Consider the following 13,721-nt stretch of genomic DNA (forward strand, 5'->3'; position numbering starts at 1 on the left):
CCCAGAGAGAAGTTCCTGCATCACAAGCTCAAGGGGCAGGATCCAGCAGGCACAGCGTTGCAGAAATCCTCTGTATTTCCAAAGCCCCTACCTGGGATTACCCACAGGGATGCTAAATGCAGGCCTCACAATGCTGGCGCAGACCTCCCCCCACCCCCCGACCATCTATCCCAGCTCCCCGTTTCCATCACAAGCCGGGCAGAAGGAAAACTAGGCCACTAGTCAGAGGGTAGCTACTTCCTTGTTCCCATTCCCAGGAAAGGGATCATACTGTCCTCTGAGAGCAGAACAGTCTGCTTTGCAAATATTTTGGGGGAAGAAGGAAACTATAACTGAAGAGGCAATATCTCATCCCATTATCTGCCCTCACACACACACCATTTCCCTGGTACCAGAACCATGAACAATAACAACAACAACAACAACAACCCTTTGCAATTCTCTAGAAAGGGGCAGGCCCTTACCAACACTTCACGGCCCTCAACGTAGAAGCATCTTCTTGCTTTTCTTTGGCAGCAGTATCAAGTACCCCTAAATGCAGGAAAAGAGTCCTTGGGTGAATAAAAGTTAGCGAGAATTTTGCTTGCTGAATGGGGGGGGGGACAGGGGGCATATTTCAAGGTGGCCTAATTAGGAAAAACGGAATGAGGGCCAGCTCATTAGTGACAAGGAACAATTCCTTCAGATTTGGAACCAATTATCCCTGACCTCAAACCACTTAAAGTGACTCAGTACGTGCTAGGCGCTAAGGGGCTTTCCTTTTGGAAAGACGGCCCTAATATTTGCATCGTAGAAATAGCTAGGGCAGAACCCACTGGGAAACTCTCCTGCATGTTCCTCACAAAAGCAAAGGTGAACTGCACATAAATTACCAAGAGCACCGCACTTTACTTAATGACTGTTTTATACTGTTTAATGATTGTTTTTATGTTTAGTCGTTTTTATGGCAATTGCCTCTGTTGTAGCCGCCCTGAGCCCGTTGGGGGAGGGCGGGGTATAAATCTAATAATAAATAAATAAATAAATAAGACTGACCATCAACATGCCAACATCAGTTCTGTGTAAGAGTAGCACATTAGAGACAGGCAGTTTGGATACCGGAGCCAGTGTGGTGTAGTGGTTAAGTGTGCGGACTCTAATCTGGGAGAACCGGGTTGGATTCCCCACTCCTCCACATGTACCTGCTGATGTGACCTTGGGTCAGTCACAAGCTCTGGCACAGCTGTCCTTGAAAAAGAGCAGTTTGTGTCAGAGTTCTCTCAGCCCCACCCACCTCACAGGGAAGGGAAAGGAGTCTGTAAGCCGCTCTGAGACTCCAAGTGAAGGGCGGGGTATAAATCCAATCTCTTCTTCTTCTTCTCAACAATAGAGCATAAAACATGGTATGAAACTGCATCAACACCATTCATGGGTCAACCCCAAAAGCAATGCAGTTAAAGCTGCTTCCGTTTCACATGACATCTCCCTAAAAGCTAACTACAGCTGCGGTCACACGGAGCATTTGCCGCGCTGATTCGAATGGTAGGCGGATTTTCCAGGCGCGATCACACCGCAACATCTGGGAAGCATAGAGCTCTCGTGGCTAACCCGAGGCTTCCCGCTGAAGATGCGGAGTAAAAAAGCTAGTACCTCCAAGGTACTAGTTTCCGGAAGCCGCGGGGCAAGGGCGGGCGTCTGATCGTGTTTCTGGTGGACTTACGTGGCATCCGGCACCCGCCGCTGTTTGTCGCACACAAGGGGTTTTTTTGTTTCCCAAGTCTCCGCAGGTTGCGCAACAGCGCCCAACAGCACATGCGCACAAAGAGCGATTGCTCGTGCAATCACGCGGCGCGGCTTCTGTGCAGCGCTGCACGATACCCGTCTGGTCGGCATCTCCCCCCCTAACCACGGGACCTCGACTGGGACGTGTGCTCGAGCGGCCACACATTAGTTTCCTCCGGGGTAATTAGCCACACCTCCCCCCCGCGATATCCGGCCCGAGTGACTGGGGCCAACGTACACTGCGTGTGCAGCCACACCCTGGGGACTCTTTGTGTGAAAGGGCGGATTGGGGCCCCACTTACATGCCAGCATTCCCTCCAGCACAGCGCAGCAGATCTGTTTAAAAAGAAACACGATAAAAAAACTCCATTTGCCTTTTCTGCCCATCTCTATTCAAATGGGCAACACCCAAATGCCAACTCCTAAGCTAAAGATTAACTGCAGAGAGAAATCTGTGCAGCAAGTCAGAAGAACAAGCAAACAAATGAAATATGAAAAAGGAAAGAAAAACACATCTTGCCATCTCTAGAGTCTTTCTAGATTGTATGAGCTTTCGAGAAGACTTGCACACTCACAAGTGAAACAGGGACTCTCCATTCTTCCTTCATATTTACAAAACTACAAAAACTGTTCTACCAAAAACAATAATGCTGAACTGTTGAACAAACATTCTTACTTTGGAGAGGATTGGCTGCGATTCCAATTTCCTTCCCATCTCAGACGTTTTCCGGAATCCATTATGAAGGAACATGACCCCAAAGTCTACACATTAAGAACAAGACCACTGTTAACATTCCCTTGTGTCTGTCGGGACAGATAAAGCAAAGGAAGAAAGGGCCAGAGAGGAGTCGCCACGGTCACGGTCCTGCTCCACACTTGCCCCAGAGAGGAACCATGCGAGGAGGAAGAGAAAGCAGGTGAGCCAGAAACGAATGGGTTTCCTTCCATACTGACTGGGAGCCACCCCTTAGCATATGGACAAAATGAAGCAGACCTGAAATTGCTGTAAGAAAAAACTGACTTTCCTCCAGCCTCCACCCTGCAGCCCCTGGTCATTAAAAGGTAACAAAGTCACTGTTTTCAACCTGTGCATCCACATCCCCAAGGTCTGCTCTGGACGCTTTGCCACTAGTGTTCGAACACACACAAACCCTCTAGGCCAGTGGCCTTTAATGTCTGGATCAGGACCTGCAGGTGGATTGCAGAGCCCCCGCTGCCAAGAGTCACCATTTCTGCTTCTTTCTGGAAGGGCCTGCTGCTAATATGCGTGCGTAAAGAGCAAGGGTGCCGTGCCACCTGCCTCCCCCTGCGTACATGCTGAGAGGGGAAGCGGGACAGTGGAGTGAGGACATTCGGGAGGAGGAGATTCCTCCACGGCTCAGACCCTTCGTTGGTTCCTCACTATGGTTTGCCTCCTGATGCTTGGCTGCCGTTTCCCACGCTTGGCTCTCGCAGTCTGCTGCATACCGTCTTGGCCTCGATCCTTCTGAGGCCATTAACTCTGGCTCCCTTGCTTCCTGTCTGGTGACTGTGACATCACTCTTTGTGTGAAAGGGCGAATTGGGGAGCGGTGGCACAGAGGATTTATCCTCTGGTTAACATCTGAGCTGAACAGAGCTGCTGTCAGTTCTAGCCCGCGCTGGTGTGAGCTACCAGCCTTGTCCCCAGCTCGCCGTCCACCCAGCGGTTCGGAAGCTTCGGTGAGTAGATAAAATGGGTACCACTCCTTAGAGAGGGTGGGCACACTAAACCCTCCCCCGGTGGGGGAGGTGTTAGCCGGCGAACGGAAGGTTCAGCTCATAAGCTCAGAAGCCTCAAAAAAAAAAAAGACCTCTTCAGCATTAAGAAGCCTGTGATGAGCCAATCCGGCCAGGTGGTGGCAGTCTACGACTCAAAAAGCAGTCCTGGAAGAACTGACGTCATCTAGCCACGCCTAAAGTGAATGCCGTCCGGAACACGCCTGAAGCTTACAGCTGAACAAAATCCCCGTTGGCTGCAAAAGTGTGCGATTTAAAGAATTATATATGTTGTCCTCCCTTACCCTATGAAACATTGTTAGTCCCGTGTGAAAACTTGTGTAACTGTAAATCGCTCAGAGCCAGCAGCTCTGCAGGATGAGCGATCAATAAATCGAAAGGTATTATTATTATTATTATTATTCATAGGCAGCAGCCTTTGGCTTACAGGTAGGTCCCAGCTTTGGAAAGGCAGAGAACCAGTGCTCCAGAGCAGGGGCGGCCAAACTTGCTCAACGTAAAAGCCACACAGAGTAAACATCAGATGTTTGAGAGCCGCAAGAAGTGAATAAATATGACATGTTTTTATTTGGAAAATATGCAAATTTGCTTTTTATCAACGTTAAAGGAGACTGCCAAAAATAATAACAAAAAGGGGTAAAAGTAGATATTGATAATGACATTTATTTGTCCAATGATATTTGTTTGCTAATGATATCGAGCTTCCCCAGCCGCCCTGCCTGGAGCCGCACAATATGTGTGAAAGAGCCGCGTGTGGCTCCCTAGCCACAGTTTGGCCACCCCTGGTCTAGAGTATATCCAGTGAACAGGCAGGTAATTCCTGCAGCTGGGGTCTCAGGCCTGGTTTCAGAGGGGGCAGCAAAGGGATCCCACGCCACTGCCAACTCTGACTGAGGCCGTGTTCGCAGATCATGAAGACATTAACTGAAGTACAAAGTGAAAGACGGGGAAACAAGGACTGGTCAAGGAAGGCTAAGAAAGCAGTTAAGTTCCCATCACTTACAGGGCAGGGCAGTCATCAACATAGCCTAGTCCAAGGGCTGACCTGATAGAATCATAGGGCGATTTCTCACTAGAGCTGCCTCGCAGCACAGCGCCATTTGCCCCAACACAAACATGTCAATTTCACACCTGAGGCTGCAGGGCTGCATTAGACTCGGGGCTTCGCCTGATTTCCTCCGCAGTTTCATGATCCTAAAAAACCAGGATCACGAAACTGCGGAGGAAATCGGACGAAGCCCTGAGTCAAAATGCAGCCCTGCAGCCTCAGGTGTGAAATTGACATGTTTGTGTTGGGGCAAACGGCGCTGTGCTGCGAGGCAGCTCTAGTGAGAAATCGCCCTATTTCGGGTGTGAAATTGACATGTTTGTGTCGGGGCAAACGCGGCTGTGCTGCGGAGGCAGCTCTAGTGAGAATCTGCCCATAGTGTTGGAAGGGACCTCCAGGATCATCTAGTCCAACCCCAGCACGATGCAGGAAATTCACAAATACCTCCCCCTCCACACCCGCAGTAACTGCCATTCCACACCCGCAGTGACTGCCGTTCCACACCCAGAAGATGACCCAAAAAACCCCTCCAGGATCTCCAGCCAAACTGGCCTGGAGAAAAATTGCTTCCTGACCCCAAAGCGATGATCGGGCATTTCCCCGGGCGTGTAAGCAGTAAGCAGGAGCAGTTGTGTGCGTATCCCAGCCAAAACCAGCCTGAGAGTGAAGGGAGGCCTGACACATCTTCCAAGAGAGCAGAGGTGGAAGGGCAGCATTCAGCACTTGCCAGGCGGCCCCCAAGCGACGCGCCCAGGGAGCAGCGACCACCGCCAGGATCAGCAGTGCCTGTGTGACTTCGCATGCAAGAGCTTGCCTGTGAGAATGCCTTGCAGGGCCTCTGTGTCCAGGGAAGCACCTCCTGCCTGACGGCACAGAAGACGGAGGCTGCCGCACAGCCAGTCCTCCAGGGCAGACGTGTCTGGGTGACTAGGGAAACAAGAAAATCAAAGGAAGTTCCTCTGCTCTTCCCAAAGACAGCCTGGCCCCTAGCCGGCCACGAGACAAATCCCAGAAAAAGACACCACAGTCCTACAGCTCTGCCTCAGACCGCTACTTAAACAGCACCGCTTCACTACTCTGAAGGCAAAGAGGGATGCATTCCCTGCGTACCTCAACTTGGTGCAGTGGTTAAGAGTGGCGGACTCTAATCTGAAGAACCGGGTTTGATTCCCCACTCCTCCACATGCAGTTGCTGGTGTGACCTTGGGTCAGTTACAAGTTATTTCAGAGCTGTTCTCTCAAGGGCAGTTCTCGAAAGAGCCCTCACAGGGTGTCTGTTGTGGGGAGGGGAAGGGAAAGGAGTTTGTAAGCCGCTCTGAGACGCCTTCGGGTAGTGAAGGGCGGGGTATGAATCCAATCTCTTCTTCTACTCTTCTTCTTCTCCAGTGTCCTCCTGGTTAAGGGAGGCCACCCTATCTCTGGCACTTCCTTTAAGCACCCTTCGTTTCCAGCATTACCTTAGCAAAGGCATTGTGGGCAGGTGGGGTGGGTCCTGGCTGTGTGGCCAAGGATCCTGGTATGGCAGGTAAGGGGGGCAGCCACTGGAACAAGCGTTCCCTTTCAAAAGCCGTCGCCTGATTCACGGCTGATCAGCAGCAGATCCGCAAGGGCCAGAGGGCGGGGTGCAGCCATGCTAACACATGGATCAGCTCCCCTCCTCCCACGAGAATGCCGCCACCTCCTCCCCCTCCTCCCCCTCCTCACTTGAGCAGAGGAGCTGCAACAGGGCACACGTGAGTTGCAGCCCTGCCGTTAAAGGGGATGTGGAAAAGAGGCAGTGAGGATCTATCCGCTTCCAGCTCCAACCTGCGCAAGAGAGGAGCTGGGGAGAGGGAGAAGAGGGGGGCGAATTAGAACCTCCCCTCTCTATCTGAGGCCACACTGGAGGCTGAGGGGTCCAGGCAGGTGGGTCCAGGACACATCCTGTGAGAGAGGCCCATTGGCCCAGGGAGCAGCTTAAAAGTGCAAGAGAATCCAGCCACTGGAACACCTGTCTGGCGCCATCCCTGACTCTCCACATGAATACACGAAGCGGCCTTACACAGTCCATCAAACCCAGCAATGTCCCCTCCAATGTGTTTCAGGCAGAGAACAGCCTGTCCAGCACCCTGCAAGTGTAGGTGCCAGGGACTGAACCAGGGACTACTTGCACACAAAGCTGGCGCTGAGTCCACTGGACTCTGACCCCTGGTCGAGGGCTGAAGGGGAAGCTGTGAAGGCTGGAGTCTTAAACCTGCACCTTAAGCTGCTCAGCCACATACCACACAGTCCTGGCTGCGTTTCACTGGTCTCTCACGCTGGATCAGGCGCTTGGCTGGTTAGGAAGGTCTTAGTTACTCCCTGCCAGGGAGCACTGCAGATTTTGCCTGACACCCTGTAAGCAGCCCAAGCATCTTCTCCTTCCAGAGACCAGAGACCCAAGTGCTGCCATCTGATGGGCCAATTAAGAGCACATGTGCAGCGACAGGATGTCTCCACTTACTTCTCCAGCAGCTCTTCCAGGCTAAGGATGCCTTCTCTGTGCAGGTGCCAAGCAAGCTCCAGGATGAGGGGGCCCTGGGGGGGAAACAGGGCTCAGAGAAACCGCACAAGAGGGGCCGAGATTTACCCACCAGTCCCAATAACTTGGCCAGCAGCCTGGGAATCAAAGGCAGCCGGGGCCCAACTTCTCACCACCCGCCTCCTGCTGCTTCGCACCTTGCAAACATCAAGGCTGCTCCCAGCGAACACGTTAACAGCTGCCACGCCATGAGATCAGCAACACGAGCAGGCAGACTGCACTATCGCAAGAGCCTGCGGCCGACAATAGCAAGAGTTTAACTGACACACACACTTAGGAGCCAGTTATTGTCCGCATTTTAAAGAAAGGCAGTTTCAGCTGCGGGCTGGAGGATGAGAGGATCCTCCGTTTCTCCTGAACAGTATTCAGTGTTTTTTTCAACATCCGTACAGCCGGTATCAAAAGCAGCTAACCTGCACATGCAAGCACTTCAAGACCCCGCTCCCCCACAAACAGAGCTCTTACCCGCATTCTCCAAAGTGCCTGAGCGAATGGCAAACGGCAGAAGGCGTTGCGTGCTAATAAATCTCTCAAGGTCTGAAGTAAGCAGGACAGCTTTTTCTGTAAATGGGCCATAACGACAGCAACATAATCCAAAATTTCAGTCGGTTGTCTGGCTTCTAAACTTTTATTTGATACATTAATACATTGACATTCTGCATATATTTACATACTGCATAAGCTTTGATAAAAGTATGGTTTGGAGCATCCTGAAGGAACGGGATCATCTCTCAGGACTGAAACAAACTCTACCATGTCCCTAGACAGGAAGGCCTTCTTGTTCATCAAATCTGGATCAAGAAAGGCTCCACGTTAGAGTAACTTAACAACAAAAAAAGATCAAGGATATTATGGAATGTTTTACAGTGTATGAGTTAAAATAAATGTAACACCATAACCTTGAAAGGCAAATTATTCAGCAGCTTTAGATTAAGCCTGAAGGATGACCACTGAAGCTGCGCTCCACAAAACAAGCACCACAGAAAAAGACAACACGATTGCATATTCTTGTGAAACAGAGGTGAAAATAGGTTTAATTGCTAAAAGCTTTTTAATTTATACAACCAGATAAAGAACACATAGAATAGTATGCAAGAAATATTTGATATGGCATTGTTGACAATAACACTGTAATAAGAAAGAATACTAATTTATTGTTGCAACTTAAGTAATATATTGGCATTTATTAGTTTGAGAAACTCTGTAAAATGAATTGATATCTATGGATCTATGTACCATGTATCCTAATGAAAACATCAATTAAAAAAAAAGAAAGCAGCTAGATTCAAGCCAAGCAGTGCCTTTGTCCAACAAGATTTTAGGGGCAGAAGCTTTCAAGAGTCAATCAGAAGGAGGAGGAGGAGGAGTTTGGATTTATACCCCGCCCGTCACTCGGAGTCTCAGGGCGGCTTACAAACTCCTTTCCCTTCCCCTCCCCACAACAGACACCCCGTGAGGCAGATGAGGCTGAGAGAGCTCTGACAGAAACTGCTCTTGTCAGAACTATGGCTTGCCCAAGGTCATCCAGCAGCTGCGAGTGGAGGAGTGGGGAATCAAACCCGGTTCTCCCAGATTAGAGTCCACGCACTTCACCACTACACCAAACTGGCTCTCGAAGGGGGCTCTGACTCTCTAAGCTCCTACCCCGAAAATCTCATTGGTCTCTCAGGTGCTCTTGGACTCGAATCTAGGTCTTCTACTGAAGACCAACATAGGGCTCTCCTCTGGAACTACCCCTGAAAAGAGTAAGGCTTCAGTCCTAGGGGAAATCCATAGGACTCAGCCACAGGTTTCTTTTTGATCAAATCTGGTACGAGGAAAGGAGGGAACTGATACTCCAGTATGGCCTAACCAGGCAGGCAAGGCACTTGAGCCCCAGAACGTTATGGGCCACCAGCCTAAATTTTTCTCCACGGTTAACACGTTCCTCAACCGAATGCACAGATTGACAAAGCTAGCCACCTGCCAGCATGCAGGCACACGCGTCAAACCCAGCAGCCACTTTGTGACTGGCTCAGGAGATTAGCAAGAAAACATGAGGACCTAAAGCCAAAGGTTGGAACCCTGCCCTGTTCAGTGACCCAGATCAGCCGTTCCCAAACGGGAGGGGAAACTGGCCCTCCTGTGCCAACTGCCAACCAGCCGACAGTACAAACTGAGTTGAATGCAGCCCAATGAGCCAAAAAGCCCCACAGCAGGAGGAAGCTCCAGGTGAGCCCCACACCAAGACAAACATCTGTGGGTGCATCCAGCTCTGTGCAAAAAAACAGGCCGCCAGCCTCAGCCTTTAGCACCACAAAACCAGAGCCTGCAAGAAGTGCCTTTTTCTCCCCGTTTTGGTGCAAAAAACCCACATCATTTCCGCCTCACCCTCTGCTCTGCATTCAGCAGCACAGCCTTCCCAGACTCTGCAGAGATCGTCTCAATGTTGGCAGCTGCAGTTCTGGCTGACAAGACTCCGAGTGGCACGCCGAGCACGGAGGCCTCTTCCTGCAGGGCAGGGACTAGAGTATCAAAGACGACAGGGAATTAAATTTCTAGCCTTACTTATTTATTTAAGCATTTATATCTTGCCTTTCGTCTTGGCTCAAGGTGGCTTAAAATAATAGTTAAAAACATTTCCAGTTCAAACAAAAGTAAAACAGCAAAAACCCAGTTCTCTCCCCACTCTTAGCAAGTGGAATCAAACTGACTCCAGAAGGAAGGGGGAAACTGATCATTTTTCTGCACCTGCATACTTCATGTATTGCTCAATGTTAACAATATCAATTGTAATGTGTCCCGTGTCCTACTTCCCCCCACTTGCAATTTGTGCTGTATACCCAGATGGTATTGGGGTCATTTTTAACCCCTGTTGCATTGAACAGAAATGGTAAAACTGACACAATTATATTTTTGTAATTTTCTTTGCTGCTCTTCTAATCCTGTAGGGCCAAACAAAAACACTCGACGAAGTACCTCCCCCCCCCCCTTTTCAGCTAGGGTTGACAAGTCGCGGCGGGAGATTGTATGTCTTCACAGAATCCGTGCCGCGGGGAGGGCGAGACACGTTGCACCCGTTGCCAGGATGTCAATGTGTAGTGTCATGTCCTGACGACGGCGGTGCAATGCGTCTCGCCGCCCTCGCGGCACGGATTCTGTGAAGACATGCGGATCCCCCGCCGCGATTTTGCAAGATTTGGTAAGCCTATTTGCAGCTGCTGTCATGCTCTATGACAACCTTCCACCACCACCACCCCAGATTGTTTGTTTTTCAATTTACTTCTATGACTTATTTTGGGACTATTGAACCACCTTTACCAGATGCCAGGTACGTTATTGGTCTGTTGAAGTGTTTAATCTTTATTTCAACTAGCTTTTGATGGCAGCGCCTGACACTTCTCATAGAGGGTCATAACTCCATGGCGGCATACATGGTTCAAACACACATACCATCTTGAGTTTAATACCTGACCATCTCCAGTCCACTGCCCGATAGCGGGCAAGATGGACCAGTGGTCTGGCTCACTTATAAAGTGGCTTCACATGTTCAGAAAATCACAGAGAAAGAATGCGACTCGGAGACAGAGCCCATGTTTTTGTTTTCAGAACATCCCAAGCAACACTCCCTCTAAACTGTGGAGTCTTGTGAGCAGAAATTCTACTTTGTGAGCTGTTGGCATTAAAGTTGTGAGTGAGCGATTTGGCAACTGCATAAATTAGTTTGCTCTGGAGCCAACCTTCCTGAGCTAAGACAAAAAGGTGTGAGCTGGAGGCTAAAAAACTGAACTAGCTCACACCAACTCAGCTTAGAGGGAACACTAATCCCAGGTTTCATTCTTCGCATCTCCTGATGGAAGCACTGAGGCCACGGGCCTGGGAAGGAGCCCAGAACCGCCACCGCCCTTCGTATCTGGTGTGCCGCACGAAAGGGACTGTTGACCCAAACATTCTTAGCTCACTGGATAAACTAATTAAATGTTTATTTAACACATTCTTTTCCACTCACCCACAAGCGATTCAGGAGCTGAATCTTCACGGCCGCCAGTGCACAAACCATGGGAATATAATGGCTTGTCACATTCTGAACTTCCCACCTGTTGAAAAGAGAAGAACCATCTTGGGTTTATTACACATTTATCACATGACCTGGTTTCCATTTGGGCTATTCCACATGTGGCATTTTGACAACCTCAAAATACTTGCACAAACCAACACCACAAGTATTTTAGAATCCAGAAAGAAAAACAACGAACTTCTTCAGCAGAAACAACCTCTCAAAGAAAGAAAAAACATTCCATAGAATATCAAGACGCACTCAGCCTAAACCAGTGGACTCAGTGGGACTTACTTATGAGTAAAGAAGCCTCATAGACCAAAATGATTTACAATATACGTGTGTGTGTGTATAAAAACACACACTGTAAAGGAAAGGTCACAGGCAGTAGCAAAGTGACTCTTTACAAGTCATCACTGTCTCCCAAATAGAATTCAACTCCCATGCAGGAACTGCAATTTAAAAAACAAAAGAAAACAAAACAGAAATGAGTCTCTCCTACTCAGCTCTGCCATCCACCCCTTACCTCCAGCAGGAGCTCACTCAAATTCTGATGACAATTCAAAAGATGCAGAGCCGCCTCTTGTAGCTCTTGGGCAGTTCTAGGTTCACAGGTCTGTTTCTTAGCTCTGTCTGCTAGAGAGTGAGAGAGAAAATATTGGCCTGAGAAATCAAGCCACAATTGTTTTAAGCTGGTGTTTGTAACGGGACTAATGTGAGCTGGCCACCTCTGAAACACCTTCTCATAGAGGACATTCCGTTCCTGGGTGGCACTTTCCGTCCTTTAGTAGCCAAGCCCTGGAGACCACTGATGCAAGAGACACATGTGGCTCTTTGGCACATAATGTGCGGCTCCTGGCAGGGCAGCTTGCGGAAGTGAAGAGGCATATTTTTTCTCCTTCCCTCTCTTCCTTCCCCCTCCCTCCCATTTATTTGCTTTCTTTGTTTCTCTCTCCTCTCTTTCTTTCCACCTCTCTTTTTCTCTCTTAGACAAATAAATATCATTATCAATATCTGTTTTGACCCCTTTGGTTTTTATTTTTGGCAGTCACATTTAATGTTAACAAAAAGCAAATCTGCATTTATTTTAAATAAAAACGTGTGTGTAATATTTGTTCATATCTCGCAGCTCTCAAACATCTGATGTTCATTCTGTGTGGCTCTTACGTTCAGCAAGTTTGGCCACCCTTGGCTTAGACTTTCTGGAGCCTGGGGAGCCAGTGCTTGGGATTTTCCCAGCCTACGACAACCTCTACATCAGAGGTCCCCAACATGTTGCCCACCGACAACTTTCTTGATGCCCACCACATAGAAAATGGTTGGGGCTGTTCCCCAGCAGGGCTTCTGGCTGGCCACTGAAGATCCAACTGGCAATGCAAATTAAAACAACATTCTTTCAGCAGCACCAACCCCCACAGTGTTCGTTTTATTCTCTCACTCTTGTTTCGCAGTGTATTTTTTCAGTCACCCCTCTTCTCACAAGTCTCCACAGCTTAGAAGGAGCATTGCTCCTGAGCAGTGTTCCCTCTAAGCTGAGTTAATGTGAGCTAGCTCCGGCTCACACATTTTTGCCTCAGCTCAGGGAGGGATGGGGCTCCAGAGCAAACTAACTGATGCAGTCGCCAAACCGCTCGCTCACAACTTTAATGCCAGGAGCTCACAACAAGGAGTTTTGCCTACAAAACTCCACCGCTGAGAGGGAGCATTGGGCACGCCCCCCCCCCCCCCCGCACCACCTCTGGCGCGCGCCGGGCGGAGGCAGCGCGAGAGCGCCTCTGAGCGTGCACAGAGTGAACACCGACGCCTACCCAGGAGCGCGGAGAGACCCCGGCCGGCTGCGGCAGCACCGCTCCCCTCCATCGCTCGGTGGGTCGGTCGCGCCGTGCTGGACCTCTCCGGGCTGCCCCGCGCGCGCCGGCCCCGCCCAGACAACCAACCTGCGCGCGCTGCGCTGCCATTGGTCGCCGCAGGGACGTCGTCCTTGGCCAATAGGACAGCGGGGTGGAGGCGCGCCCTCCCCCGGCGGGTTGGCAGCCATTCCGGGAGTGGCGGTAGAGGAGGGGAGGGCGGGGCGCGGGCGCCACCTTGGTTGTGGCACGCACCGGAAAGCCCCGCTCCCGCCGCCGGGCGGTCCTTCGCTGTCCTGCGGGCCCGCGGAAGGAAGGGGCGTCCGTCCCGTCCTCTTATTCTGTTGCACTGAGGCCGCTGCAGGAGATGCTTTGGGTGTAGCCTGAGCTTGCTTGCTTTTTTCTTTCTTTTTCTTTTTTAAAATTTTTTTATTATATATTCAGAATATTAACATATACAACAATTTCTGTAATAAACATTTCAGAGTAAGTAATTTGTAAGTACATGTTTTTTTTAGTAAATTTGCATTAAGCATAGTGGAGAATAATTGAAACATTGTACATTAAAAAACATTAATACAAGTATATAGCTTGAGAAGACTATACAATCAAGAGTAACTGTTACAAGTGATTATGTAGAGATTCTTTTTTGATGTTCTACTTCAAAAGTTTTAAATGACCTTACTACCTGAAAACCCTGATCCAGTTGCGA

The 13,721-nt window shown here is 49.6% G+C and overlaps 1 protein-coding gene across 1 annotated transcript in view; it reads right to left on the minus strand.

The window, feature by feature from the left end:
- Positions 1 to 13,200, minus strand: part of FANCA (Fanconi anemia complementation group A) — a 45,951-nt gene extending 32,751 nt beyond the window's left edge. Inside the window, exons 1-9 of the mRNA XM_015406689.1 lie at positions 13,100 to 13,200; positions 11,115 to 11,202; positions 9,497 to 9,616; positions 7,049 to 7,122; positions 6,271 to 6,372; positions 5,381 to 5,493; positions 2,438 to 2,523; positions 2,064 to 2,097; positions 465 to 531 (exon numbers count right to left, since the gene is read on the minus strand). Coding sequence (XP_015262175.1) covers positions 465 to 531; positions 2,064 to 2,097; positions 2,438 to 2,523; positions 5,381 to 5,493; positions 6,271 to 6,372; positions 7,049 to 7,122; positions 9,497 to 9,616; positions 11,115 to 11,202; positions 13,100 to 13,200 — 785 coding nt within the window. The remainder of the gene's footprint in view (positions 1 to 464; positions 532 to 2,063; positions 2,098 to 2,437; positions 2,524 to 5,380; positions 5,494 to 6,270; positions 6,373 to 7,048; positions 7,123 to 9,496; positions 9,617 to 11,114; positions 11,203 to 13,099) is intronic.
- Between the last annotated feature and the right edge of the window lie 521 nt (positions 13,201 to 13,721).

Source organism: Gekko japonicus, unplaced genomic scaffold (genome assembly GCF_001447785.1).
Source record: "Gekko japonicus isolate JY-2015 unplaced genomic scaffold, Gekko_japonicus_V1.1 scaffold386, whole genome shotgun sequence".
Lineage (NCBI taxonomy): Eukaryota > Metazoa > Chordata > Lepidosauria > Squamata > Gekkonidae > Gekko > Gekko japonicus.